Below are 27,489 nucleotides of genomic sequence, written 5' to 3' on the forward strand. Positions count from 1 at the left end.
CTGAGCCCAACAAAACGATCGAATCCATCGACACTCCCGAGAACTCGCCATCTGGTAGTGCGAAAACGCATTCTTCGGAGACAATGGTCTTCAAAACAGACACTAATGATTCCAAATCGTCAACCTGGGTGGTTCCTAAGACCACAGAAACTGCCGGTCCTTCGTACATGCATCCGAGCGACGTGTCGCCGAACAACAGTCAGACCGTAAAAAATTATGGAGTCCTCGATCGATACAAGGAAACGCAGAATTATTCTAGCACGTCGATCGGATCGGCGCAGCAAACGCAAATGCCATCCACCTCCTGCAATATCGTGCAAAATGATGCATATTATGTCTCTCAAGACAGAGGGTATGCGTATCAACAGCCTAACAACTATGGCGTTTCTCAATCGCAGCAAAACCACAATTATTTGGTGTGGAATAATTGTCCGCAGGTACAGAACAGTATCGACTTGCAAAATGCGAATTCTTATACACCGAAGCTGAACAGCTGTACATCCAACAACAACACAAATTGTCTATTGAATCAGAACACGTTGCTGCCTTTTCAAGAAAATGTCTACAATGATCTTTACAATTCTGAGAATTACATGCAGTTATAAGATATTAATTATATTATTTAATTAATAGAGATATTAATTAAATTCAAGAGATTATTTACACAATTAATGACAATCAAATTTTATGAGCTGAACAACATTTATTATAACTTGCATCATGCATATTCGATATCTTTCAATTTTATATAAAAACATCATTATAGTGTCGCGATAAAATTTTATCTGACTCAAAAAAAAAATAACATTTTTATCAATAAAAGAGATAAGATACTAAACACGTAATTAAAAAAATAAAATTAATTTCCAAATTCCAAAGATAATAAAATGATATTAGTTGGTAATTCTAATCAAGAAAAATTTTACGTTAAAGTTGAATAGTATTTAAATATTTAACTAAAGTTTTTCTAGTATTAATATCCTTTTTATATTATACATTATATTATACATTTATTTTTTATATTATACATTATTGGTATCAAATTATTCAACGAAATTTGACTTAACCAAGTGAGAATTTGGCAAACCGTTTAACGAAACGGCTGAGCCGTTATACACAGTATTCATGTAATAACTATCAAATTATTACATACATTTACAATGATTTTTCTGTGTATTTATACAGGGTGTATCTGAAATGATGCACTAAACTTTAGGAGCATATTCTAGAGGTCAAAAGAAGACTTTTTTTTCCTATGAACATGGGTCCGCAAATGAACCCCCCTCCGAGCTAAAATTCGAAATTGACCAAACACCCGCAACGCAAATTTATTTATCTCTCAAGAGAGGGTGATAGGTAACGTCAAAACCATTTTTTTTTTCTGAAATACAGCCAATTTTTAATTTTTTCCCCAAACTTTAGAGGTTTCTAGCTTTTAATGCATCATTTAAGATACATCTTGTATATGTAATAAAAATACTTTTTAATAAATCTACGAAAGTGACGATAAGTTTCCATTAAGATTATATGGAAATAATAAATAGATGTATACAAATATATGTATAAAACTGTATACATATATACTAGAAATATATGAATGTATATATGTATGTGTATGTGTATACACACGTCCAAAATTGAAATTGTAAAATTGTGAAATATTTTCGATTAATTATTATTTGAAAATATGTAAAATAAAGTGCAATAAAAACCAAAGTTAAAGAAACACGAAACAATGTTATTGTGATAGCGAACAAAAGGACCCCGTACATTTTATATGAAAAAAGTGACTTCGGTCAAATTGATCGAAATTGAAATATGTTATAGTTTAGGTGGTGCTGATCAAAAATTTCCTGAGGCAAAAGGTCCAAAAGTCAAAAGTATAAAAGATACGATTATTTGAAGTGGGTGGTATTGAAGTTTAAAAAACGTCTGTTTTTGAATACAAGATTAAATTAATATATAAATGTTTGAAGAAAAGATATTTATATATAATATGTGTCATTTCTACAATACTTAATGATTTTTTTGTCATGCATATCTGTTAGAAATGACACATATTATATATAAATATTTTTTCTTCAAACATTTGCAGGGTCCTTTCTGCCAACAATATAATGTTTAAAGAATACGTTTAATGTTTTTTATTTAAAGAGATGTGTGTCTTCGATAAATCATTAAAATTTTTTATGCTTATAAGAAATACTCTATATACATATAAAATATAACCGGGTGTTATTGCAATGTGCAACTGCAAGTGAATAAATATACAAAATCGCATAATTCTCGCGAGATAATTATAAACGGCTGAATATATCGTAAATATAATATATAACAAATAGATCTTTCAAATATATATTTGTATTTTGGGAAGGGTGAATACGCGCAGGAGGATGATACGAGAGAACGAAGTGTGGAATAACGCGGGGGAGGTAGCCCTCTCGGCATAAGGGTGGTCGCAGAATGGAGGGGCGCTCTCTCACAGTGGAAGGAAGCAAGGGTATGGGGTTGGGTTTCAACCATGATTTCCATTCGCCAGCCATCCATCTTGTTTGAGACTGGAAACTGACAGATAGACGCGGATCCGAGTGCTGGTGACGTGGCAAGTCTTGCATGCCTGTGTGTGTCTGCGTGCGCTCGAGTGTACGTGTATTCGTGCTACGTGCAGCTTTGCGTGCCTTTAAACTTCGCGTTCGTGTGAAAAATTCGTTTTCAGCGACACTCGCGTACAGCAAAATTGCTTTTATATCTCACATTCTGCAACACAGTAACACACAGCGCATGAAAATCTGTCTGTAACATTTTCAAGAATTTTTTATTTATTCGACTCGTACATTGATTTCTTTCACGGAGCGGAAAGAAAAGATTATTGTCTACAATTTTGATTACGCTCGCATCAAACATACAGTTTCGAAAAAGTCGTATTAAAAGAAAGACAGAGAGCTTTTAAAAAAGTATTCTTAAATTTTTTTATTTACACCGTCACGTATATCGCTATCTTCGAGTTGACAATCTTGCATCTGTCATTCGTTCCGATAGGTCTTGTGAGAAAATGACGAGAGAGAGAGAGTTTGCACAAACTTTTGCACTGTAGCTTCCAGCTTGACGCGCCGTGAGACCTTCTCGACCGAAACTCGTCTTTGTAAACGTACGTACTCGTGTACGGATGAACGAAAGCGACCACACGAATGCGCGCGAACGATGGTGAAGTATGAGTACACGTATACTTACATAAGGTGGCTTTCACCCCGGTCGCCTGTTTCTACCAATAAATACAATGGACTGCGGAATGCCCGTGGATCTACAGCGGGATCTATGAGCATTTGAATCTGAATCAGACATTTTTCGCCGTTCGGATTTACCGCGAATGCGATTCTAAGAGATTCCACTTTTATTCCGGATGAATAATGGATGGATAATATCGAAACAGAACGGCCTATTATCGGAAGACGGAGGCTTTCTCAGTATATTTTGGACAACGCTCTCTTTCCTTTGTCGCATCTATTGCACTGATATTATCTGTTGGAAAGATAAGCAGACATATAGACACAATCGGACATTATATTAAGATACATTAAGATATATTTATATTAAGAAAAATGATAAAAAATATTAAGTTATCTCTTGTGTCTTATATACAAATAAAATTAGTTTAATGTTTAAATGTCCAGGATACTTTTGGCATGAGTACAAATTGTCTGCGCTCGAATCTTAAAACATGTTTCATAAAGCGACCTAATGGGAGAACTTTCCTATTCCATTTCGGGATACTGCGTTACGCAAGCGATCAACGTTACGAGCTACGAGATTTATAGAGCGCGCGTTTGGACTCCTTACGTGCACGCGAGACAAGGTTCGAGTTTCTTACGGTTAAAACGTAAAAATATTGAAATGGGCGAGGTGAAAGAATGAATAAAGATCAGAAAAGGAAGAGAGAAAGAGTAAGAGAAAGAAAAAGAGAGGGAGAGAGAGAGAGAAGGACAGAAGAAAAAGAGAGAAAGAAAGGGTAGAAGAGAAGAAGGGAAGAGAGAGGGAAGGAGTCGTCGTTGCCAGCACGTAAAGCGCAACTTGGTCTACCGTGGAAGTGAGGAGAAGCTGCGAGTGAGAAGGGTTGGGGGAGAGAGGGGGTGGCAGGAGAAGGGGTCGGTTTGCTCGTGCACGCAAGTGATATTAGGTAGAAACGCATGAACTTTGATATATTCGTGAGGTTGTAGGAAGAGAGGGTGAAGGGGGGAGGGTGACTAAGGGAGATGGAGAGGGAGGGAGGAAGGGGGAAGTAGTCAAAGCGTGGAAGGTGAACGGCGGTCGAGCATGGCGGCACAAGGCGCCATATCGCGGCAAGTATCCGAACCATACGTGACCTGCAAGTTTCTGGTAGCATCTTTCCTTGAGAAATCGATCTAGAAAATGCTCGTCCCTTGAAAAGGATCCTCGCGATTCTGAGATGAGCTCGGGTACGCAACAATAGCATTTAACCCAAAACGCTAGGCGGCTCCGGTCGAATATATTTATCGCTCGCATTTGCACTTGAACCTTAATCTGGCGTTTATGAAGAATGCTTTTTCTCCCACAAAATATCCCCGTGTATATATCAATATTTCTCGACGAAAGATATTTCAATTTTTAACGAGGATCAACAATCCTCGTTCATCAAATGCGCACGTTACTGCATTCGTCATAATGACATTTAAGTCGAGACCTCAGGGAGGAATATAAAACGCTTGTATATTATACTTAAGGGTTGCGAGCCGGTTTCGCTATTGCTCCAGGTCAATGCGCGATGCGCCAAGCAGCGTCGCGAAAACGGCGCGAGAATTCGAGAGACTGAGAGATTGCGGTGGAGGAGGCGGCGGCGGTGGCGGTGGCGGCGGCGACGGTGGCGGAAGGCGGAAAACAACGGAAAATAAAGCAGCGGAAGAATCGCGTCGCAGGAAAAAGAATGAGGGCGCTGTCAGCTGGTGGAAATTATTCTGATTATGCTAATTCCGGTTCTGTTCCACTCCTTTACCCAGGCGTCCCCCAGCCCCATCGCCACCCTGCTGCTGTCTGCGCCATCTTTCATAGGTGATATTTATAATACAGGGGTTCCCGAGCAGTTTCAAACTCTTTTTGGCCCCCTCTTTTCCCCCCTCCTTCCTCCCCGCCTTCCTCGCTGCCTCCTCTGTCCTCCCCACCACCATTTGGCTTCCCATCGAGCTCTCACCCCGGTCTCTCATCCTTGCACCCCTTCGCCCCATCCGCGTACTCTTTCGATAAATTTATTCATATTCCGCTCGAAATCCGTCAGCCTTAAGTCGGTCACGTTACGTTGCGCACTGTGCACTCAACTTAACTGCAGTCAATTTTCTCAATGTGAAGATACGCTCTCGGATTCGGATTCGGATTCAGAGTTTCACGAGATTGTGTTTTCGCTTTACCGCGGTATAAAAATATGGAATGACTGATTGTGTTTCTCGCAGCTTCCTCAGGAATTCGTTGCTTTCGTGTATCTGCAAGAGATCGTACATGGTTTGTACGCGTTTTATTCAATATCGCGTTTAATAATTTATCTCTTTTTTGCGCGAAACGATTGTTTCAGATGCTCCGTCAATACGAAATTTTTCCGTATGTGTTTTTTTTTCTATACGATTATCGATTAGAGAATCCAATATATTCAACCTTGATACGAAATGCACGTGCTCGTAATCTTCTTCGAGGTAGTAAGTTTTCCTTTTTAATTAAAGGTGCTTTCTATTCATGCCGCAGACCGCCACGCCCGCCGCAAAAGTTACGGTACGTTATTTCGTACTTCACGAAAAACGTTATTCGCGCAAAGCGGTCTGCAGGTAGTTTCGGCGGCGGGCCGAACTGCTCATCGATTTTAGATAATTACCTTATACATACTAAATATTGCGTATACAGGGCGATTCACTTAAATTGCTCATCCGTATTAACTTTCCTCCTAAAGACTTTGGGCAAAAATAGTTAAGGCGGAAATCGTTTAGGGAATTATGCGATAAGAATGATTTTCGTCTGATATATTTGGAAATTATAGTCGCGGAAAGTAATTTATTATCTACGATTATTGTTTAGACAAATCATTCAACATACGACGGTCAAATCATTTCATGACAAATTTAATTCGAATGCAAGAATTAAATTTCTTCATTTCTTTTCGAAAGCTCGTGTTTGGCGTCGATTAAAAGGATCGTCCATCACGATGAAACACTTATTGATTGACTGCGACGTTGATATCGCAACTTATGCTTTATTCAGACTGAGCAAACACGTCTATGCAAATACAATCTAATGCGTGAAGAGTGAAATGTGTTTGTCCTGCATAAAGCATTGCTACCGCGACTCATATTACCTAATTTAAAATGTCAGTTCCACTCAAAGTTTAAAGTCATGTGTTTATTAATTCTTGTAGAACTATAAAATTATAAATAACATGTATATATAATTATAAAAAACGTATATATATAATTATAAAATTATATATAATTATTATATGATAAAAAAAATTAATAAATTTTGATTATAAAGAGATATAGAAATATTATATTAATTGTTTGAAAATATTTCGCGCAGTACTGTTTGAGAGATATTTAAAAGTAGATGAAAATGGCTAGAGGACTTTAAATGTTAGAGCAGTCAAAATTATAATTTTTACAGCGTAACAAATTACTCTACAGAAACGACGAGGACACGAGGCGTCGAATAATGGAAAGCAGAGACTCTTGTCAGGTGGATCATTCATAAGCTTCGTAGGTGGGCACGATAAACGTCAACTTTAATTAATCACTCAACTGTATTACTTCCCATTTAAGAGCCGTACCTCTCTTGCCGAGGAAGCGAGTCCGTTCCCCTTTTCGACTACTCGACGCGGCAATAGGCATTCGTAGACATTCACCGGATAAATCGTAAGCAGCGTACTTTGCTTGAGACATATATACAAAAGAGGAGCACGAAAGCAAAGCCATGGGCACCTTTACAGACAGGCTTCGTATAAACATGTCAGTCTAGCGAAGCTCGTCTTCGAGAAACCGGCCCGCGTTCATCCATCACTCGTTGGGCGTCCTCTTGGCCCTCCTAGACTACGGCATCCGGTTCTTACATACGGTTGCCCGTGTCCGCGAAAATTTTTATTACCGACATAAAAAGCACGAGCGGCGATCAAAGTAACAGTGCCATTAATGCGCGATAGATTTTTGTACGCTCGCTTTTTTTTCTCGAAATTTTCGACTCGATGACGAGACCGCGATTAATCTCAGGTCTTCGTTCCAGACGAACCGATATAAAGCGAGAAATTATACTCTCGCGCGTTCGTGAAAAAAAAAAAACCATTAACAAAAGTAAAAGCGATAATGACGATAGTCGCGAGACGCAAAATTAATGATATGTAACGCCGAGATTAATTTCGCACGAATGACGCAAATAAAATTCGACGAATTACACATTCGTATAGGGCACACGCGCGACGCGATCATGTGCGTGCGGCGTCCTTTTTCCCTAGATTTTTTTTTTTTAAACGCGCGACAGCTTGCGCAACATAGCGCGCCGATTTCCACGTACCGCTTCATACGCGATTGAAGGGCGGTATTCGGCAAAATTCGGGAAAATATATGAACCGGGCACGTTTCACCCTCCCTCGCCTCCTCCCCCCCTCCCCCCCCCCCACCTTCGATCGTAACTCAAGCAACGAATGACTTTTTCTCTTCTCTCTCGCAGAAGCTCGACGGCAGACGAAAAAAGATGATAGAAGAAAGCGACGTGGAAAACGAAGCGTGAAGGAATAAAAAAGGAGCAACAGATCCCGCAACGTGGAAAGCAAAGGATACGTAAATGGCGGCGTGCAAGGTGTGTACCTGGCTGAAGTTCCTTGGTTGAGGAGAGCGACGTAGGAAAATGAAGAGGAAGAAGGACGACAGAGAAAAAAAAAGAGAGAGAGAAGGAGGGGGAGAGACGCGGGAGGGATAAGGAGCCTTTTCGTGACGTATGGCGTGTCGTCATGGAGCGTCACTTAGAGTGGCGGATGAGAAAGTATCTCGTAAGCTGGAAAGAGAGGAGGAGAACGGGAGAAAGAGAGAGAAGGAGAAAGAAGATAAAGCGAGCGAGAGAGAAGGAGATGTCGACATGTCAGGATTCTAAGGCCGCCGGGACCTGTCTGCGCCGGTGACGCCGCATTGTTGCCAGGGAAATCAGACGAAAAGACGCGATAACTAACCGCATAATAAATGAAGTGTTCACGGGGGTGTGCATCGCGCCCGGTATGCTGATATCGGGGGATAATCGTCCCTTTCCGTCTTCTTCCTCGCAGTTATCCTCGCGGCAACTTACATCACAATGAAAATATCCCGAGACGGTGCGCGATCAGAATATTTTTCAGAATATTTATCAAAATATCTTCCTTCGCGCATAAATGTACGAGCATCGATGTTCTCTATTTTTAATTTTTTCCGTCTTGTTTCGGAATGAAATAACGAGTCAGTTACAGTAGATACAAGGAGAAATATAATAGCGAAAGATATAAAAATTAATCTTTTCACAGAGACGATTAGAGTCAAGTTGTGGCAATTTCTCGTTCCATTGTCTAAATATTACTTATTTTACATTTGATATCGAAAGAAAGTTTATCTTATTCGATGTATGTGTACGTGTGTATGTGTATGGTGCATTATTTGATACATGCCATTTCGCAGAACATCGCCTCATCATCATCATCAGCTCTGGGCAAAGACGCCACCCATCTGATGAGGCGCATCGACTGCTAATTCACTGATAAGAAACACTCGGAGACTCCTCGCCACCCTATCGCCATCGTCGGCTCAATACTTATTGGTTCGTATCTTGGCCGGCGCGCGAAGTCTGATATCTGCGGAAGCCGGAATTACTACCGTCTCCTACCATCCCCCTCATTATTGAACGCGGAGCAAGTGACGTAATCTGCCACCGAATACGAAGACTTGTATTGTTTCCAGGTTAACGCTGTGAGAATAAATAAACGCCTTATCTGAAGGGATTAGATGTGTTCGTCCAATAGAATAAAACTTGTCGATTTACGGCAAGAGACGATCATGCGAATAATTGGTTATATGTTGCAGTGAATAACTCGAACAAAATATATCGAAATCGTTTGTAAACATTGTTTGTAATAAAAGAAATATCGCTGCATAAGTATGCGGTGATATATATCCAAATGAGACAAATACAGCTGCACAATTTGCCTCTGTAGAAAAATAAGTATCGAGTACCTCATAATTTCAAAGTGCGCGTTCTACTTTCCTATCAAGACTGTAGTAAATTTTAAATGCAATACGGCATAATGCTAGAAGTGCTGAAAGGAAAGAAGGTAAACGAGGGGAGAGACAGAGACAGAGACTGACGGCTGAGTAATGCACGATTAATATTATCAATTGATTCATCGAGGTCAACTAGATAAGAATAAAAGAATCTGAGTTTTAAGGACAATTTAATAATTTAGGATAGATAATAAAACAAGCAATTAAAAAGAAATTATAAACGAAAACATTATTTTCCGGGAAAAAGAGATATCTGCATTATATAATAAAAATTATTATATATTTAAATAGTGTATATGTGTATAAGATTAAAAAAAATGTTGCTGGAAATTAAAATTAAATTTAGATAATAGAAACTCAAAGAATTTATACTTATATGTATATTTATTTATTTAGACCACGTTGCACATTTTTAATAAATAACATTATATATAAAAAAGGAGGGAGAAAAAAGAAATATAACTGGACCGCAATCTCGAGATCAAAATAAGATTTTACGAGGCTGGGGAGAGAAGAGTCACGAGAGGATGGTGGAAGGGTGAAGGCGGGTGTAAAAGTGAAGAGGCTGTCGGTAAGATGCGAAGGTAGGTGAGACGAAAGTGTAGCAGGGGAGAGAGGGGAGGTAAGGTACCTCGATGGGGGGTAAGGACGATAAGACGCCGTGAGTAATGAGCAATGCCGCGAGTGATATCAGCGTGCGAGAACGAGATACTTCTCGCCGCTTTAAAAAGGGATGGACGAGGAGGGTGAACGAGAAAGAGAGAGAAGGAGACGGAGAGAAAGAGAGAAACAGAGAGAGCCCTACAAATCAAGTTTTATACCGAGAAAAAAAGTTCATTATTGGTTCGCCGTAAAAAGCTGCGGCTGAAGATTCCGTCGGGGGGTAGAAGGACCCTTTCGGCTTCGGCACGGAAGGGTGGAGGAGGGAGGCTTCCGCAGGGTAAGATCGAATATGAAGCAAATGCGACGAACGAGGAACGCCTTAAGCATTCTCATCAATTTCTCTCATCGCCTCTGATAACGGATGTCGCGAGTAGTAGTATGTTGATACCCGTCAAACAGTGTCTTTGACGACATGATACATTTATATACTGCTGTATTTTTCCAAAAAATATCTCTACTCGGAGAAATCAAATTATTATTTTAAAAATTTTCAAAGAATTTAGTTATTAATATTTCTTTGCTTTTTTTTCGTTAAACGAGTGAGTTCGCTTCGATGACAAAAAAATGTCTTATTTATATAAAAATTTTATTTAAATTTATAGGAAAATTTGATTAAAACGTTTTGAAAGATCGAAATAAAAGGGAATTTCTTAAAAATCTGCCTTTTAATTAAACAAATCGCATAGATTATAATTGCTGATAAGGAACAACCGCAGTCCCTTAAAAATGCCCTCCATCGTCGTCCATCGCGTCGACTACTCCCCCTGTCGACTACCCCCCCCCTCCCCCTTTCCAAACGCGTGCTGCAGCCTCTGTAAATCCAAGCGGTGTCGTTTCCACATCCTGTTTCACTGTTTTTCACCAAATAATTTCAGCTTCATTCTTCATTTAGCTTGGCACAAACTGCCGCAAACAACCGGCCCTCCCCCGCGCGAGAAACGAAGGCTCGCCCAAGTCGCCCGCGCCGCACAGCTGCATTTATATTAAAATACTAAGAAAAACTTCCACCCGTCCACCCCGACCCATCCCGTCGGGGCCCGTCCCACCGTCGGTAGAATCGTTAATTTTCTGCTTCCATTCGCTTCCCGTAAATCCCCGCTACCCCGTCGCGGAGAAAATAATACGCGGAGGAAACGTTGACCATTATTTTCAGAGTTCACAACGCGTTCATTAAAATTATGATTTGAATCCGTGACATAGTGCCTCGCGAGAGGCGGGAGTAAACGAATACGGTTGAAGGATCTGATTAAAAACCCTGTAATACCCCCATGATCATTCGATAATTGCGTTAGAGTTAGTCACGTGACAGTTTCTACCATACATCTTCAGATGTCAATTGCTATGGTTAAATAACGTAACAGATATCGTAATTATTACGGTAAGCTCAATCTGACATTAATAAATAATTATGATTTATATTTGGGTAGAAAGTAATACAAAAAGTAATTCGATTTTTTATATAACTTTTTCATATAACTAAAAAAAAGAATTTTTATATTAGAAATAAATTGGAATTCTATCAAGAGGTAATAAAGTTAAATCGTGCTATAAAGATTGAAGAGCCAAAGAAAGAAGATTCAAGCTTTATAAAACAATAGCTAGATATTTAAGAATATTTATTATCCGAATAGAACAATATTTAAGAATATTTATTATCCGATATAAATTTCTAAAGACGAATAGATTTCTGTAAAAAGGGATATAACGAAAAGATATAACGAAAAGTTTGCTTTCAGTGTGCTCGCCTCTCCTCGTAAAAAGATTGCGATTGTTTCTGCGATCACCATGCGCGGTGAAGCGGAGTTTTCGTGAGATCCAAGCGGATGGATCATTAAGGAACGTGCCTTACACGTAAAAGTTTTCCTAGTGGACGAACGGATAAAAAAAACATTCCATTTTTTGCCACCGTTACATAAGAACTTGTTCATTCTGCGCTTCCCATGTGTACAGGTATCTATTATATATTTATATACTATTTTTATACCGGGTATAATATGTAATTTATATAAGTATTCCCGGCGATATGAATTTAAATATAATTCAACGCATATTCTTGACAACCAGGCCGTTCATTTTTATATTTTTCTTATTATTATTATTATTATTATTATCATTATCGTTCTATTAAAAGTTCAGTTATTAAAGTCAGACGTATCCTATTATCCGGCTATTTCCGCGACACTCCGTACAATCGGGGCGGTAAACCGACTTTCTCTTTCTCTCCCTTCGAGAGAGGGTAGTACGCTACATTATGTTCCATTATCTCACGTTCACTTTTTCACAGAACCGCGTCGGAACGCATAAAGCTAGAACGCGCACAGTGTCGGGCAATCTGAAATTAAAACTTGTCTTTTGCATGCATATCAAGCCAACCGTAATCTCTCGCCTCTACCTCTCCTCTCCGAACCTCTTCATCCGATCCGGATGGACACTCGTGGATGGACATTCTGATTGTGGTCCGCCTACGCATCGCCCGGGAACCTACCCATCTCCACCGCTGCGGTTAACCAACGGCAAAAGACGCGACAAAGAAGTGACGAAGAAAACGCGTCTTTAACAAGACAACAAGACGTGATAAATGATCCGCATGAGGGACATCTCGAGTCTGCAAATCCGATTCGGGAGTTTAAAGATAAAAAAAAAGGAGAGATCAACGTGTGCGGTTTCGTCGTACTTGTTTCTCTGTTGAATATGCCGAAAGAGATTTCGTTTCGTCACCCACTAATCATCCTGAATTAAACCGATTGTTAATGCTTTGTTGAAGAATTGTTGAGAAAGATTAATAAAGGAAGGATAGGATTAATTTATAATTTCTCGCGAATAGGAAGGGATTTTTATTTAGCCGCGCTATCGCGTCTTAAGAGCCGCCCTGAGAGCAAAACGTTAAACTACGCCAATTTAAGCAAGTACAACCGCTAGTAGTATGTAAGTAGTTAACGTAATTACAAGGTATGTGCACATGAGGCTGGCGAACGCGCAAGACTCGCGCGCGAGGGAAGAGTGATGATGCTACATGCCTGTTGCTCGCTTCTTCGGAGAGAGATCTCTCGGACGCATGGTTACTCTAGCTAGGGAAAGAACCTGGAACCACGGACACACGGGAACCTGTAATGGGAGGAGCCGTGGATTCTTCAAACGGCAGATCGCGCAGCCTGTGCACTTGACTAATCGAACGTCAAACGCTAATAAGCAACCACCGATTGCCGGGGCAATTTCATTCGCCGAGGCGAAAGCAGCTTTGCCACGGCTGCCCTTCGCCTGTTCCTACGCTTCTTCTTCCTCTCTCGTTCCTCTTTTCTTGCTTTTCTTGCAGGAGTTGCGAGTTTCAGGGAGATCGGCCGCTTGGATTTCGCGGTGTTCAGCGTTGAATCGCGTTTTGCTTGCGTATGATCGTTTTGTAATGTAAATTGTCGGGGATATTATTGAAAAAGTAAGAAGAAGAATAATGTAATCGCGTACGAAAAAGAAAGATGGATTGAGCGAAGCGCGAGATAATTAATTTATATGTTCTTGCAACGAGTACGTATTCATGAAAGATCTGTCATGTCAAGGAAAAGAGAGAAAGAGAAAAACAGAGAAAGTGACCATTTAGAATGAATAGAGAAGCGAGAGAGAAAATATTGACATCTACACATATTCAATACGGTGTTAACAGAGTACTACGTTCGAGTAATTATAAATAATAAATTAGAAGAGAGATGAGAAGAAAATTAGCTTTGTTAATGTACCTTAAGATGTGGAACGATTGCTGTTCATAAAGGATACTGATTGATGTATTAGTCACCTGTTTCACGTTTCACGTTATTCTCGCTTTTTTGAAACAGTGAGTCAGCACCAACAATAAATGCGTTTTAGATTTCTCTATCTAAAACTTGAGCTTATCACTTTTTATTAAGCCTTGACTCACCGATAAATATATTTAACTTTATTATAACTTCTTTAAATTTAACCTTTAAAATTTTAAAATTAAAGACGCAAATTTATATATGCATGGAAAAGTAAGAGAGAAGCAATAATAATATGTATTTAAATGACGTTTGAAATCTTGATGTAATGGAATTATTAATTCACAAACATGAATTTCTCAAGCTCAGTTACACTGCACGAAACAGGAAGACAAACCTCGCCGTAGAAACCTATCATTTCCAGTGACATGTAGCACAAACCATTACTATCCATTTTTTACCGAAGTCATTGTGTCACCGTCGCCGCCGCCGCCATGATTATTATTTATAATTGCGTAATAGGCACGAAAGATACTGGCGGGAAGAGAGGAGAGTTCCATCTCTCGCGGCGCGGAGGATTACAAAAGGCCGAGCCAGCTGAAGAGTCTCGCATTTGCAAGTAGATTATCATTCTGAGAAGTGCCGGGACTTCCTTCTGCTCCGAAAACAACTGGGCAACGTCTTTGTGCTTGACGTTTGACAAATAAGAAACAGGGTCCAGCCGTATCATTACCCATCCTTCGCGGTGGATTCGACTTCGCTTCGGAGCCCGGGCATCCTCAAAAACTCCTTCGGCGATCTAATAACGTCGAGGACGCACCGCCTCATTAGTCAAGTCCAAGCTCCTCACCCCGGGGCTCACCCTATTACAGGCGCTTGCATGTAACCGTTGCTACGTCACACTAAGCCAACCTGGGATACCCTGCCTATGAAAACGCTTCCTTCTCTCCGTCTCGCTGAAACCGACACGAGAGTCTTCACCTTTCCTTTTTTTTTTTGCGCGCCAATGATCGATCGTTGATACGGGCGCTGACGAAATCAGGGTCAGATGTACCTCCCAAGAATGCTCAATAACACGTGAGATACACGCGGCAACATATGCATCAGATGAATCATCGATGTAACGCAAAAAATAACGGCTCAAAATGGAGATACATAAAACAACGATCGATATCAAATTTTTATATTATTTTGTTAAAGAAAAATATCCATCTATAAGAAAATAATATATTCGCTGATAAATTAAGAAACAAAGCAGTTACTCGTGTAAAAGTTGTTAAATATATTTAATTTATTCTACTTTTTATTCTCATGTGAAAATTGTTAAATATATTTAATTTATTCATTCTTGCGGATAATTAATTATAAGTATTAATTACAAGTAGAAATATTCTACAGAACATTTTCCTTGTATTTGTAATTAATTATCCGCGAAAATGAATAAATTAAATATATTTAACTTATTTAAAAAATATTTATTAAAAATGTATACTTTTTATTCTACTCATATAAAAATTGTTAAATATATTTAATTTATTCATTTTTGCGGATAATTAATTACAAGTACAAGGAAAATATTCTGTAGAAATATTCTACAGAATAAAAAGTAGAATAAAAAGTATACCATTTTTAATAATAAACGCAATTAATTATATAGATAGATAAATAGAATACATTTATGAGCAATTGCTTTGATTCTTAATTTTTGTCGGTACGTGTACATATATGGGCTCGTTAATTGTCATATCGCTGCTCGGATACGGGACGTACATACGTTCACACGGAAGTCCGTCGACACGACGCGTCATCCACGGTGGTAAAAATCAAATAAGTGGCAATCAACGCGTGTCAGTCCGGCGGACTGACTGCGTCCACGAGGGCCAAATACATAGCACGGATCATCTCCTCTTTCGCTCCGCTCTCAATCTAGAAACAGAAAGCGCCGGACGAGCGCGCCGGAGAAGGCCCCGCCATAGGTGATGGATGGGTCTCGCCTCAAACAGTTTTGTCTATACATGCCCTCGCGCGCCGTTTCCCCAATTAAACAATTGCATTCACATCCATCCATCCGTCCGTCCGTCCGTCCGTCCTCTCCGTGAGATCCGCAACGACGGTCGCGTTTCTTCGTTTCCCATCCCTCAACCCTTTCGCCCCCCTCCTCCCTCCCTCGCCATTTCACTCGCCAACCAAACTCGTCACCGGAAGATTTCGCCTCGAAGCAATTTACGATCAAATTGCACGTCCACCACACGTAGTGCCGAGTTGGCGCGAGCGCGAGCTGCAAAACGGCGGATACGTGATGTCTGATCAGAAGTAATTGCGCTCGGCGCAATGGAAGGTATACCCGATGATTTGCATGCTCGCGACGCCCAGCTAAGGCAATTTTTCGCTCTTTCGGGTAGCGCGTATCCCAGCATCCGGTGAAACGAATTGTACATTCATAAGACTGGTAATCAACAGTATCCTACTTTGGATAATTGGTTTCCGGAGAAATATACGTCATCGAGATGACTGGAAATTAATGACCAAACGTTTAATTGAAATCTTTCTCGAATTATGTTTTTATAAAAAAATGTTTTGATATCGAGAATGTAGGATTGCATAAGATAATATTCGTAGAAATATTGTAATGATATTGAAAATTTTCGAAAACTTAAATCTTGTCTTAATCTTGAGTGAATCTTTAGCAAAAATCTCGTCTTATGTTGCTTTGATTTTTATTTAATATCGATTTTATTTAATATCGACAATTGTGTTTAAAATAATATTTAATAATTTTTATATAATATAATTTATATAAAATAATTATCATTCTCTACAAAAGCAATTGCATACATTGATACCAGAATACAGACGTAGTTTACGCATTAATCAGAGAATCATGTGCAATAAGTTTTGTGCAATTAATTAATTGTGAAAATTTTATATTATTTATTACATGAATTGTTTCTATAAATTTTTTAATAGAAATATTTCTATTTTTCTTTATTAAATAAAATTTTTTAAGTTCATATACAATACAGTGATTTCTTTTCATCCAATTTACAAATATACATATTTTAATTCTTTTTTAAAAATCAATAATCTTGAGAATCTTATTCTCAGTATTTCTTGATAATTAATTAAAAAACTTGTCTCGAATTTCAAAGCAAAAGACAATATCAAGATTAGTCTTGGTGCAACCCTAATCGAAAACATTTTTTCTGGACGTTTTTTAATTTGTCGCACTATTTAAGTTTTTTTCAGCGAAATATCTGTAAAATGCGCCGGCTCGCTGAATGTAAAGCACGCGTTATAATCCGTATAATCATAATTCAACGTAGCGTTGCGCGTCGCTGGTTTTGCGACCAATGACTGTCGCTGGTTCGTCACGTCCATCTCTTGAAATCACGGCTCTCGCGGCCGGAATTTTATGTAAAATCCGATGCGCCTGTTAGTTTATGCGGGCAGCATACATTGGCGGTGGTCCCACGAACGTGCCCTACGTACCAAGCCCCACTCTTTCTCTCCCTTTTTCTTTTGTTTCTACCCTTCCTCCTCCACCTCCTCCTTCAACGACCCCAACGTCGATTCGAACCGTCCTCGATATTTCGGTGCGATCGCTCACGGCGATACCGAGATTTAACGACCCCGCCAAAAGGAGGAGAAAAAAAGACGAGCATAAAAGAGATCGACGGAATCTTTTTCTCTCTCTCCCTCTCTTTTTTTTTTTATTTTCCATAACAGCGGGGAAAATGGTACGCGCGTAATGGATGGTATTGAAATTAGAAATTTTTGATACGCCATTCATTTCTCCTTCTCTCTCTTTCTCTCGCTTACGACGCCCATGACGATTGATCACGAGGACGTCGCGTCGCGAGAGGAATCGCAATAATGTGTCTCATGGCCGGATCGGTGCCGGCGAATTCAATTCAGGCTTCGTGTGTACCGCACGCGAAATGGAAGACACGGAAATGTCAAGGAGGAAGAAAGACGCATCTCGCACGCAGACAGCGGTGGGGCAGCAGACTGTTACGCTGACGTTTGACAACGCCGGCGGCCTCGGCCTCGGCCTCGGCCTCGGCCGGCGTTTCTCTCGCTGTCTGTCTCTTTTACGAAGCACCGTTGAAAAATGATTCTCCCCGTTCGCTGCCCCTAAAGCTAAAAGCACGAAAATATTTTTTCGCCCGCTGAAAAGATACGCCTTTCGGCTTGCGAACGTTAAACGTGCCGCGAGTATTCTATTGCTCTTCTCCGCGGACACGTTGATTTTACAGGCACTTTACAACATCATTCAATGTATTTTCACACACAATTATTTTATACTTTATAATATTATTTAATATTAATATATATTTATTATTAATATATATTTATAATATATTTTAATTATAATATATGTTTATTTATTTTAATATCTTTTTTAGTTTTATATAAATAAATATAAATATTATATGATAAATATATATGTATATTTTTTTTGCAAGAACAAGCAAAAATTCAAGAGTTTTCTTAACAAAATTTCTTCTTAACAAAATTTGCCATAACTTCCGTGAATATGCATACTCAATTCTTTCAACCGCAGCGTGACCACTGAGCACGTGGTACCCAGGTTTGGGACTGAAATTTGTTCCGCTAGCGAACGCACAGTAGCTTTCCGGACAGACTCCTAAATTCCTATCCACCGTACGAAATTAATGCATTTCCTGGACACGGCATGACTAAGAAGAAAAGGGATATCTTATGTAAAGGATGTCGCGCGTGTGGAATTCACTGATGATATGCGACTTTAAATAAATAAATAATGACAAGAATTGTTATCAACTAGAAGAGAAATATGTATACTGCATTCAAGTAAATATTATTTACTTTAAGTATATCATAAGTTTGTATATTCGCAAATATATCGTAAGTTCACCACAAGCATTAAATTTAATTGAATATATTCTGAATTTTAGTAAATGCAGTATTTTAGTTCAGAATAATAAATTAAAACAAAAATTTGGTTTGCTTATTACATAGAGTGGGCATAAAGTAAATTTGATTTTTCTTTGAACTTTACAATATTCTTGAAGAGAAAGTAAATTCTTCTTTTGAGTGGTAATGAGATTTTCTAACGCTTGTGATGAGTATACTTTAAGACTATTATCAAGAATATATATTTGTTGAAGAAAACTATTACTGTTGAAGAAAAAAAGAAAAATGATTAATCGCTTTCGCAGTAGAATGATATTGTGTATATATTAGATAACATAATCGAGAATAATTCGTAATACTATTCAGAATCACACATTTATCAATATTTATAAACACAATATAAGTAATAAAGATAATCGAAAAAGATAAAGGATATGATAAGACACAAAACTTTCTTGAATTTAATGACTTTTACAAAGTAATACTTGAAAAATGTGTAAATATTTGCCTTTTAAATTGACATAAGAGCTTCCTCTACTTTAGAAAGCGAGAGAGAAGAAGAGAGAGAGAAAGAGAGAGAGATCCTATCATTAATATCCTAGCTTATCAATGAAAAATCCATCATGAGAGAAAGAGAGAAATCCATCATAAAATCCGTGCGAAAGAAACGGACGGCATTTGTGTCGAAAGACAAAGAAGTCGATTAGAGCACGCACGTTCGTTGCGGAAGCAAGGTATGGAAAACTTTGGCGCCGTGGCTAAATGAGTCTCGCGGCTAACCCGGAGGAGAGGTCGGAGGTTGCAGGTTGCCGGGGGTTGCGTCAGTGTCGCGAGAGAGGGTGAATGAGAGAAGGGAAAGGGGGGTGGGGTGGAGGAGAAGCGAAGGGACGGACCGACCATGAGGCCGTGGATACGGTGGACAGAGGGGGTCCTAAAGGGCGAAAGGACCGTCCGACGCAGTATTTCTTGCCCGCTCTACGCTGTGTATGCTCCCTGGTCAAACGCTGTGTCGCCTTTGGTATTTATCGGGCAAGTTCTCACCTCAAGCTCATTTGTCTTCTCGCCGCGGGGAGTTATCCAGGAGGGCTTCAGCCAAGAGGTGAGTCTGTGACGGCGCACGGCTGAAGCGGAGTGACGAAGGCCGGAAGGGTGGAACGGAGAAAGGGAGGCGGAAAGAGATCGTTCTACCGGGGCTACCAAAGGCTCGCTGATCACAGTGGTCGATCGAAATTTGCTTTATAAAGAACTCGGTTTACAAGAGACGTAGGCGAAAGTCATTGCATGAATAAGTATATTTAAAGTAACGTTACGTTACGTTTCCGCCAAAAAACTTGCAACTTTGATTGCGCGTACTTTGATTGCGTAAGGTGTCCCATTTGGCAACAAATTCCTCGCTCGTTTCGCTCGTAATAATTTAAAGTATATTTAATAATTTAAGCGTTCGTATAACGAGCGGAATTATAGAGGTACCAAGGACGCGATTTTTCTACGGATTTGGTAACGGAGGGTGTACGTGTATATAATGTATATATACGGTGTTCGCGCGCAAAGAAAAAAAGATTGCGTAGCACGGCTCGGCGTTATTAATGACACGTTCTCCGGCCGCATAATATTCATTACCACAAATAGTTGATTATGTACGTTGGCTCATATTTTACGAGTGGCCGACAAAGGACGTTGCTACGCTGCGAGGCCATGACGAATTAATCTACTGATTAAAGCAATCCCCCTGACACCAACGGGCGCTACCACACATTTAATACGTCACCGAGAATCAAATTCCGGCCGCCCTTACGGCGGCCTTCGTCTTCTTTTTGTAACCATCTGCATCGCTCACTTTGATATCTCAAGAAAATTTCTCGTCGAACATCTCTCGTGTTTATCCACCACGCAAGCTGGCTACAATCGCGTCCTTAACAATTTACTCTCGCGCGTTATTGAATTAGAGTCGTTGCAAAGATGTTTTTATATCGATTTAATTAATTGAAGACACCTCGATGGCAATTTTTTATTTGTGCAAAAATTTATTATTATTAATAAATTTAATAAATTATTAATAAATTTATTATTATTAATTGTATAGAACATATTGCTTGTGCGTGACGTAATATCTTGAATTTTATAATTTTACGAAAACTTAAGAAAATAATTAAATTGTATCAAATGTACCGAGGTGGAAATTGATGAAAATCTTTATTATCTCGCGAAGAATGGTAGAATATTTATCTTTAAATATCCGTTTCAAGGCGTATAATATTCATGAACATTATGTACTTGAAACGGTATCTCCAACGCTAGAGAAAGAGCGAAAGAGAGAGACGCATGTTATTAAGACACGGTACGGGATAACTAAATAGGATACACGTAACAGATTCTGTCAATGTTTATAGGCAGCGATATACCATCCATCACCATTTTTCAGTGTATCTGCGATCATCCATCACCAACACTCCGGAATCCTGGGGTGGGCCTGACGCGCGCTGCCCTTTCGGGCTAACAACTTGTTTCTGTTGACACTATCGAATGAGTTACCACTTTCGGATGGTTTTTGTTGACACTATCAAACGCTTTACAGTTTACGAACAATTATGCGTGATTTATCACCGCGTATCAGCGTCCCAGCGCCAATTCGACGGTGCGCTTCCGACATTCGCGCTAGGCCTATTGTACGATTTTTACCGAGAGCACGGTCGTTTTACGTCCGCGAATCGAATAACGAATCATGTAATGTAATAACCACTCGAAGCGTCAATTAAATCTCGTTTCGGGATCAGAACTTTCCTCTACAGCGCTGATAGTAAACTATCACGCGCCCGTGCATGTAGATCTGGAGATTGGAGACTGTCGGAACAGACGAAATTTCCTTCTGGCGGTTACAAGTGCTGTCCCTATAACTTCGCCATGAGAAACGACGTACACGCGAAGGCGTACTTAGCATCGCGAATTGATATCGAAGCCGGACGGGTCACGTGACCTGAAACATCAAAGGATCTCTATACACGAGGTATAAATGTACCAGGGTGAATTCTGTAAGCCGATTGGCCGACGTTGCCGATCGACATAGCGTGTCATGTGACACGCCTACGAGTCACGCGAATCGTCTTTTGTTCTCATGCTGAATTTCAAATCTCCGAGTTTGCTTAACGCGAAAAAAAAACTGTCTAGCTATTCTCTTAAAATTGAATCAATCTGTAGTAATCCGCGAGGAACTAATGACACTTGAGTTTTATGGGAGTCTTTCTTACGTAGGTGGAATATATTCTGATGAATTTTGAATATATTGCGATACCAGAAAGAGGAAAAAGCAAATCGATCGCCTTGAAATATTATTCCTTTCGATATCATCTCCAATTATTCGAAAATATATGATTAGATTATCACACATTATAATTTTCACAAAAACGAAAATATTTATTATTGCAGAAAATATCTTTGATTTTGTTAAATATTTCGATTTTATCCGCCAACATTATTCCTAAACTGTCTATCGCATTTAATCACCCGACATTATCTCTCGATCGAAGGCACTGTCTCGCTTCTTGTCGGCTCGACTTGGTGGTATAATAAACGACGGCCGACTCGTTTTCGCGGTTGCCAACAATGGCCCAATAGCGCCTAATATACGCCTACCTACGAAACAACCCTACAACGATACGCACTTAATTACATAGCGACCAGAACTCACCCCCACAGCATGTAAACGCAAACAGACGCATGCGAATTAGGAGCGCAATATAATTCGATGAAAAAAAGAGAGATATTAAAACCATCGTATATATCGTTAAACAGATAGAAGGATGGATAACAGTGTCAGAAGGCCTTGATTGTAACCACCGGTTACAACCGATTGTTACATTAACGAGATTCGATTTATGTGTGTTTTTTAAACCATGTTTCATTTCCATTTTATTGTCGATATAATAAATTATTGCTTTTTACGATTATCTACGTCACCTTGATTCAATGAATATGAAACTCATATTGTTCGATAGAGGTAAGATTGAGAAAATTAAGCACCCTCCTCTCGAAACATTTGCATTCACCACACAGAAAAAAAGGATATTCTTGTTTTGAAAATATATTTAGTTTTAACATGGAAATCTTGAAATGAGATTATATTGCGTTAATTAAAGAAAAATATAATTGCTTGAATAATTGCTTACTTGAATGAAGCCATTTTATATAGTTCAATCAAGAAAAATATATTCTTATGATTTAAGATTTAATTTTCTTGAATGGAAAAGAAACAGTGTTACATAGAAAATAACATTTTTAAATCAAAGATTATAATTTTCTTAAAGTAGAATCAAATAATTATATATTCTTGAGGTGACAATTACAATATTAAAATAAGACTATAATATTGTTGAAATTTAAAATTATTAAATTCTTCTAAGAAGATTATAAATTATTACGTATATACGAAACAATGAACGCGTTAGTTTAATTATATAAGTTTTGATTTGACACTTATTTTTTTCCGTACAATATTAACGCAACGACACGCATATTTAAATATCCATAAATTCTTGAAATTTTCGTAATCGAAATGTTTATCGCGTTTACAATTTTCTGAAGCTTTCGAGACTCTCAAATCTTGTGAATTTTATTTTTAAATTTAACGCGGCTGAATCCACTTGCCTAAAAGAACTGGTCCTTGTAATTATCGTCGTCGCATCTGCTTGTCCAAAGTCGTATTTATCGCGCATCCCTTCGCGCCATCCCCCGTCATCATGATGTCTCGCGAGCGATCGTCTCCGCGGTGGATGTCTTTATCTCGTATACGCATGAAATCGTCTTAATAACCCCCGACATGCGCTTACGCACTCACGGCAAACTGCCCCTCGTAATACGAATCTCGCATGCGATGCGTTTCCTTCGAAAACTTACGGACATCTGCTGTCAAATTATACATTACGCGAATAAAAACTTGCAATCCAGCTCATATCATATTATATTATACCTGCACTCGCCTACCATCAATTGCGCATGCATTTGATATTCATCTACCAGGTCCGACCTTTTATACGCGTAATTCGATAGAATCAAACGAGATATTGAACTTGATAGATTGAGTTTTAAATTTTTTTCAAGTTTTCATTTAATTACGCAGCCAGTTCGACGAAGCTTCCTTTATTTTACGTGTACGTTACAACTGACAGGTAGTTAATAATTGCGAAATAATTATACATTTGCGTACTGTAGGGCCGAGATTACTTCGATCACATCTTAAAAATTTGTCGGCGTACGATAGCGGTTTCCGTGACAACCCTTATCCGAGCGGTTAATAGAATAGCTCGTAGTCGCGGCTGCGTCTTCGAAAAGTTAAGCGGACCGCCTCGGGCTGTTCCGCCGTGGCTTTCCGTCCCCGTTTTGCGGCATTCGAATTGCAAATACCAGAATGTTTGCATGTTGTTGTCACCGCATCGGTACCCGGAGGGGAAAAGGTAGAATGCCGCGAGACGACAACGCTCGGAGGTTGGCGACGCGAGGAGGAGGCGGGGGAGGAAGAACTCCTCAAGAGGAAATGGAGAGGAACCGACTCAAGTCTCAGATAAAGACGAATAAAAATAGGCGAGCAAGCGAAGAGATAGAGGGTGCAGGATGGAGACGGCGTTTCCTGCCTGGGGAACATTAGCGCCCTCGATACTCCCCCGCCCCCGTTGCTCAGACCGTCCAACCACCCACGTTAGGAAAGGGGGCCACCGCACATTCCCCTACCCGACTATTCACCTCTCTCGTCCATATGACAGACATTGTGGGTAAGAATCAAGCAAACATCGCCGAAAGCGACTGTACAGCTCGTGTATGACTTCCTTTCGATCGAGGTTCAACATATGTCGCTAGTTCGACCAGTATCGATCACCTCGGTAATAAAGAGAGAGATACCTGTCATTCGTACTTGTTTTGTTTAAAAGCTGGCGAGATAAGAAAAAGAAGTAAAGATCTTAAAAATGGGGAAAATGAAAAATATCTCGAATATTTCGTTAGCGTTCAGTATACCTAGAAAACTGAACACTATATATGTCACGAGATTTCTACCTGCGATATCTCTTAGCGTTATGAGACTTCTTATCTCTTTGGGAATATACTTTGTTCGCTTTGTATCGCGAGTCTTGATCTCGCGTCATGCGAAAAGAATGTCGGGATAAAGATCTATTCGTCATAATGCAGATGCTCGCGGCGTAACACGAAGCAGTATAAAAAACAGCTGATAGACCTCGACCGAGAAAGAAGGAAAGGCATAACGGAAATTTCATTTCACTTAAGCTTTCCCAGCTCAATGCAATGAGTTTAACCTTCAATTCAATTTCCATAAACTACGAGGGATACTAAGCGTCGCGTTCTTAAACACCACGGGCCGCTCGAGGACAAGAAAATCATCACGCGATAGGAGAAGCGAACCGATAGAAAGAAGAGAGGGAGAGAGACAGACTCGTAGACGTGATTTCGCGATCATCGTACACGATGATTGCGCGCGAGGATGCTGGGAGGTAAATGTCGGATCCGACTGTCCCTATTATAGAAGCCATTTCGTTGGCTCCGGACATGGTGGATGGCGCATTACGATAATACAGCCTAATAATAGAGTGCCGAGAGAGAGGTAGAAGCCTGAGAAACTCCGATTGGCCGCCTCGGGCATCGTAATTGCGGCCGTCCGATGATTATTGGTGGCAGAGGGGGCTCGATCACGATCGAGAGTCCGTCTCCGGATCGTCGACTGGCTCGAGACCTTCGGGATACTCGATCGTGCTTCTCCCCTCGCGCCTTCCTCGCTTGTATCTCCCTGCTTCTCTCTCTCTCTGTCTCTCTCCGACAACTTGGACTAAACACACCCATTATGCTGAAAATGCGACTTTGATGATTGGGTGCGCGGCATCTGAAGCGAACGCCGTTCTCCTTTAAATGCGGTTTCCTCAAGATGTCGGACGTCAGCCTATAGATTTTGTTTTTTTCTCTTTTTTCTTAATTCGGCTGCTGATCGCCGCTTACGACTATCGCGAGAGTCGAGAAGTTTGAGGCTGAAAAATCTTTTCGATTTTTGTCGGATAATTATATATGTATGCGTGCAATTAATCGATCTCGTGCTTTAACTCATCAAAGAATTTTCCAACTTATTGACTCACGATAGAAAACTACTGTTTTTATTATTAAAACTCTCCATACGTTATTAGTATAAAAAAATAAAAAAGAGTTTCTCTCCCTTTCTCTTTCATTACAAATTATAGATATAAAAATGTAATACAAGTATTTTTTTAAATTTTTGAATGAAATCTTATGTCTTCAATTCGACTAGATTGTTGCATGTAGGTCGCGAGACGCTAATGAGGAGAGCTCTGAGATGCATTCTAATGAATCTAAGCAGGTTTTTTGCATTATATTACTTACACGAGGGGTAAGTCACCATACGGTCTCGCTTCGCTTCCATTTGTCCGTGGGGCGACTTCTGGCATTTCTACTTTTATTGCGGGTCGCGCAAGCATATGTGTGCTACGGTGGTCTCAACATGTAATTAATTTCAATTATAAAAATATTATTGTCCTTTATAACGCTGGCAGGTGCTTTGTGGTCAAAGGTTAGTTTTCATCGCCGGAATTTCATGGTTGAAATGACTTTCCTTCGTATCTTCAAAAACCATCTAGGTGATATCGTTAATCACCTCGATATGTTAAACCCACTCATCGTACACGTCATATCGTTTTCTAACTTTCTAAAATTATCAAAAGACAAACATACGTTACACGCGATATGGCACGATTCCGGTTGAATAGTATAAATTGCGATAATATTCAAGGAAACTTACGGATTCGGTTAGCGTTTACGGTTACAAAGGCAAAGCTGGAAAGGGATATACTTGTGCGCTTCGCGCGCCCGTGCCGCGGATATTATTCAAAATTAGCGGAGCAGCGAAAGTCGGAAGTCCCAATTTCGCGGAGCCAGCGAAGACAGCGGAGCCCTGCCAACGCTTTCTCATCGTCATTACTTGGGCGAGCCCGCCCGCACAAAAGAGCGAGAAACTTAATTAGGATTCTTTTATGATCCGATTTAACCGATCACCGGTCTTGTAAAGCGCGATAGCCTCGCGCGCAGAAACGTCTGACGTGAAATTTCGCACAATGTGTACGGGCAAGTGTATTATCGACTATTAGCAAACGGACAATGGCAGTGCCCCCTTTTTTCCGTCTACGGAAAAGGCACGATATCATATATTCCGACGAGTTATACGCGCGAATGGAGCGCATCGGAGAGACGTAATTTACAAATAGGGCTTCTTTCTTGACAAATTGCGGCGAAACCCGCGGTTACGTTGCCCAATGAGAATACGGTATCGTTTAACCTACAGACTGCGGGAGCCTTAAAACAACGAAAAAGAGCCGTCGAGCTATTGGGAGCTCGGGAGCTATTTAAATCTGTTGAATGGAAGAGCGGAGCAACCTTCTCTTTCAGCACGGGGATTCGGCAACAAAGGCGGAGGTTTTACTTTTAAATTTAGTACATGGGACCGAGAGCCTCTTCCCCTCCTCCCCCTCCCCCCCCCGTCTTCATCCCTGCCGTCCTTCGGTAAATAAAATAGGGATTTAGTTCCACCTTGAGTTTATTCCGAAGTCGTTCACGAGAGAGGACGGCGGGATAAATCAGCCGCCAGAAGAGTCGCGTGTAATGATCCGCGCGCGATTAACGTAAACCGCACTTAAGGCCAAACCATAATTGGATGACGAAAATCTGAACTAACGCGAGCTGATTCTCCTGCGAGAAGAGAAGCTTCTCATTCACGATAAAGTATATATGATGCCTGATGATTTTGCAAGAGAGAGAAGAGAGACACGTTAGAGGGGGTAGAAAATATCGCGCGACAAGCAACACGGCGTTTCGAGCGTGGATTTCAGCGTGGAAAGGTAAGCGCAACTTTCGGAAGTGTGCTG

The 27,489-nt window shown here is 40.0% G+C and overlaps 1 protein-coding gene and 1 long non-coding RNA gene across 5 annotated transcripts in view; one reads left to right on the plus strand and one right to left on the minus strand.

Moving 5' to 3' along the window:
- Positions 1 to 1,500, plus strand: part of LOC145960025 (uncharacterized) — a 5,508-nt gene extending 4,008 nt beyond the window's left edge. The window contains exon 2 of the mRNA XM_083079289.1: positions 1 to 1,500. This exon is cut by the window's left edge and continues 201 nt beyond it. Coding sequence (XP_082935415.1) covers positions 1 to 605 — 605 coding nt within the window. The 3' untranslated portion in view covers positions 606 to 1,500.
- Positions 1,501 to 2,606: 1,106 nt separating this feature from the next.
- LOC145960028 (uncharacterized) lies at positions 2,607 to 26,558 on the minus strand. Of its 4 annotated transcripts, XR_014435259.1 has the most exons (4): positions 26,370 to 26,558; positions 25,955 to 26,276; positions 3,232 to 3,519; positions 2,607 to 2,757 (listed from the first exon to the last, which is right to left on the minus strand). It is a non-coding gene; the product is annotated as an uncharacterized LOC145960028 (long non-coding RNA). The 4 variants fall into 4 exon arrangements; XR_014435257.1 differs by lacking the exons at positions 2,607 to 2,757; positions 3,232 to 3,519 and adding an exon at positions 18,144 to 18,369; XR_014435260.1 differs by lacking the exons at positions 2,607 to 2,757; positions 3,232 to 3,519 and adding an exon at positions 23,013 to 23,464.
- Positions 26,559 to 27,489: the final 931 nt, after the last annotated feature.

This window comes from Camponotus vicinus, unplaced genomic scaffold (assembly GCF_025532165.1).
Source record: "Camponotus vicinus isolate PSW18456_S1 unplaced genomic scaffold, iyCamVici1.0 SCAF_10, whole genome shotgun sequence".
In the NCBI taxonomy this organism is placed as follows: Eukaryota; Metazoa; Arthropoda; class Insecta; order Hymenoptera; family Formicidae; genus Camponotus; species Camponotus vicinus.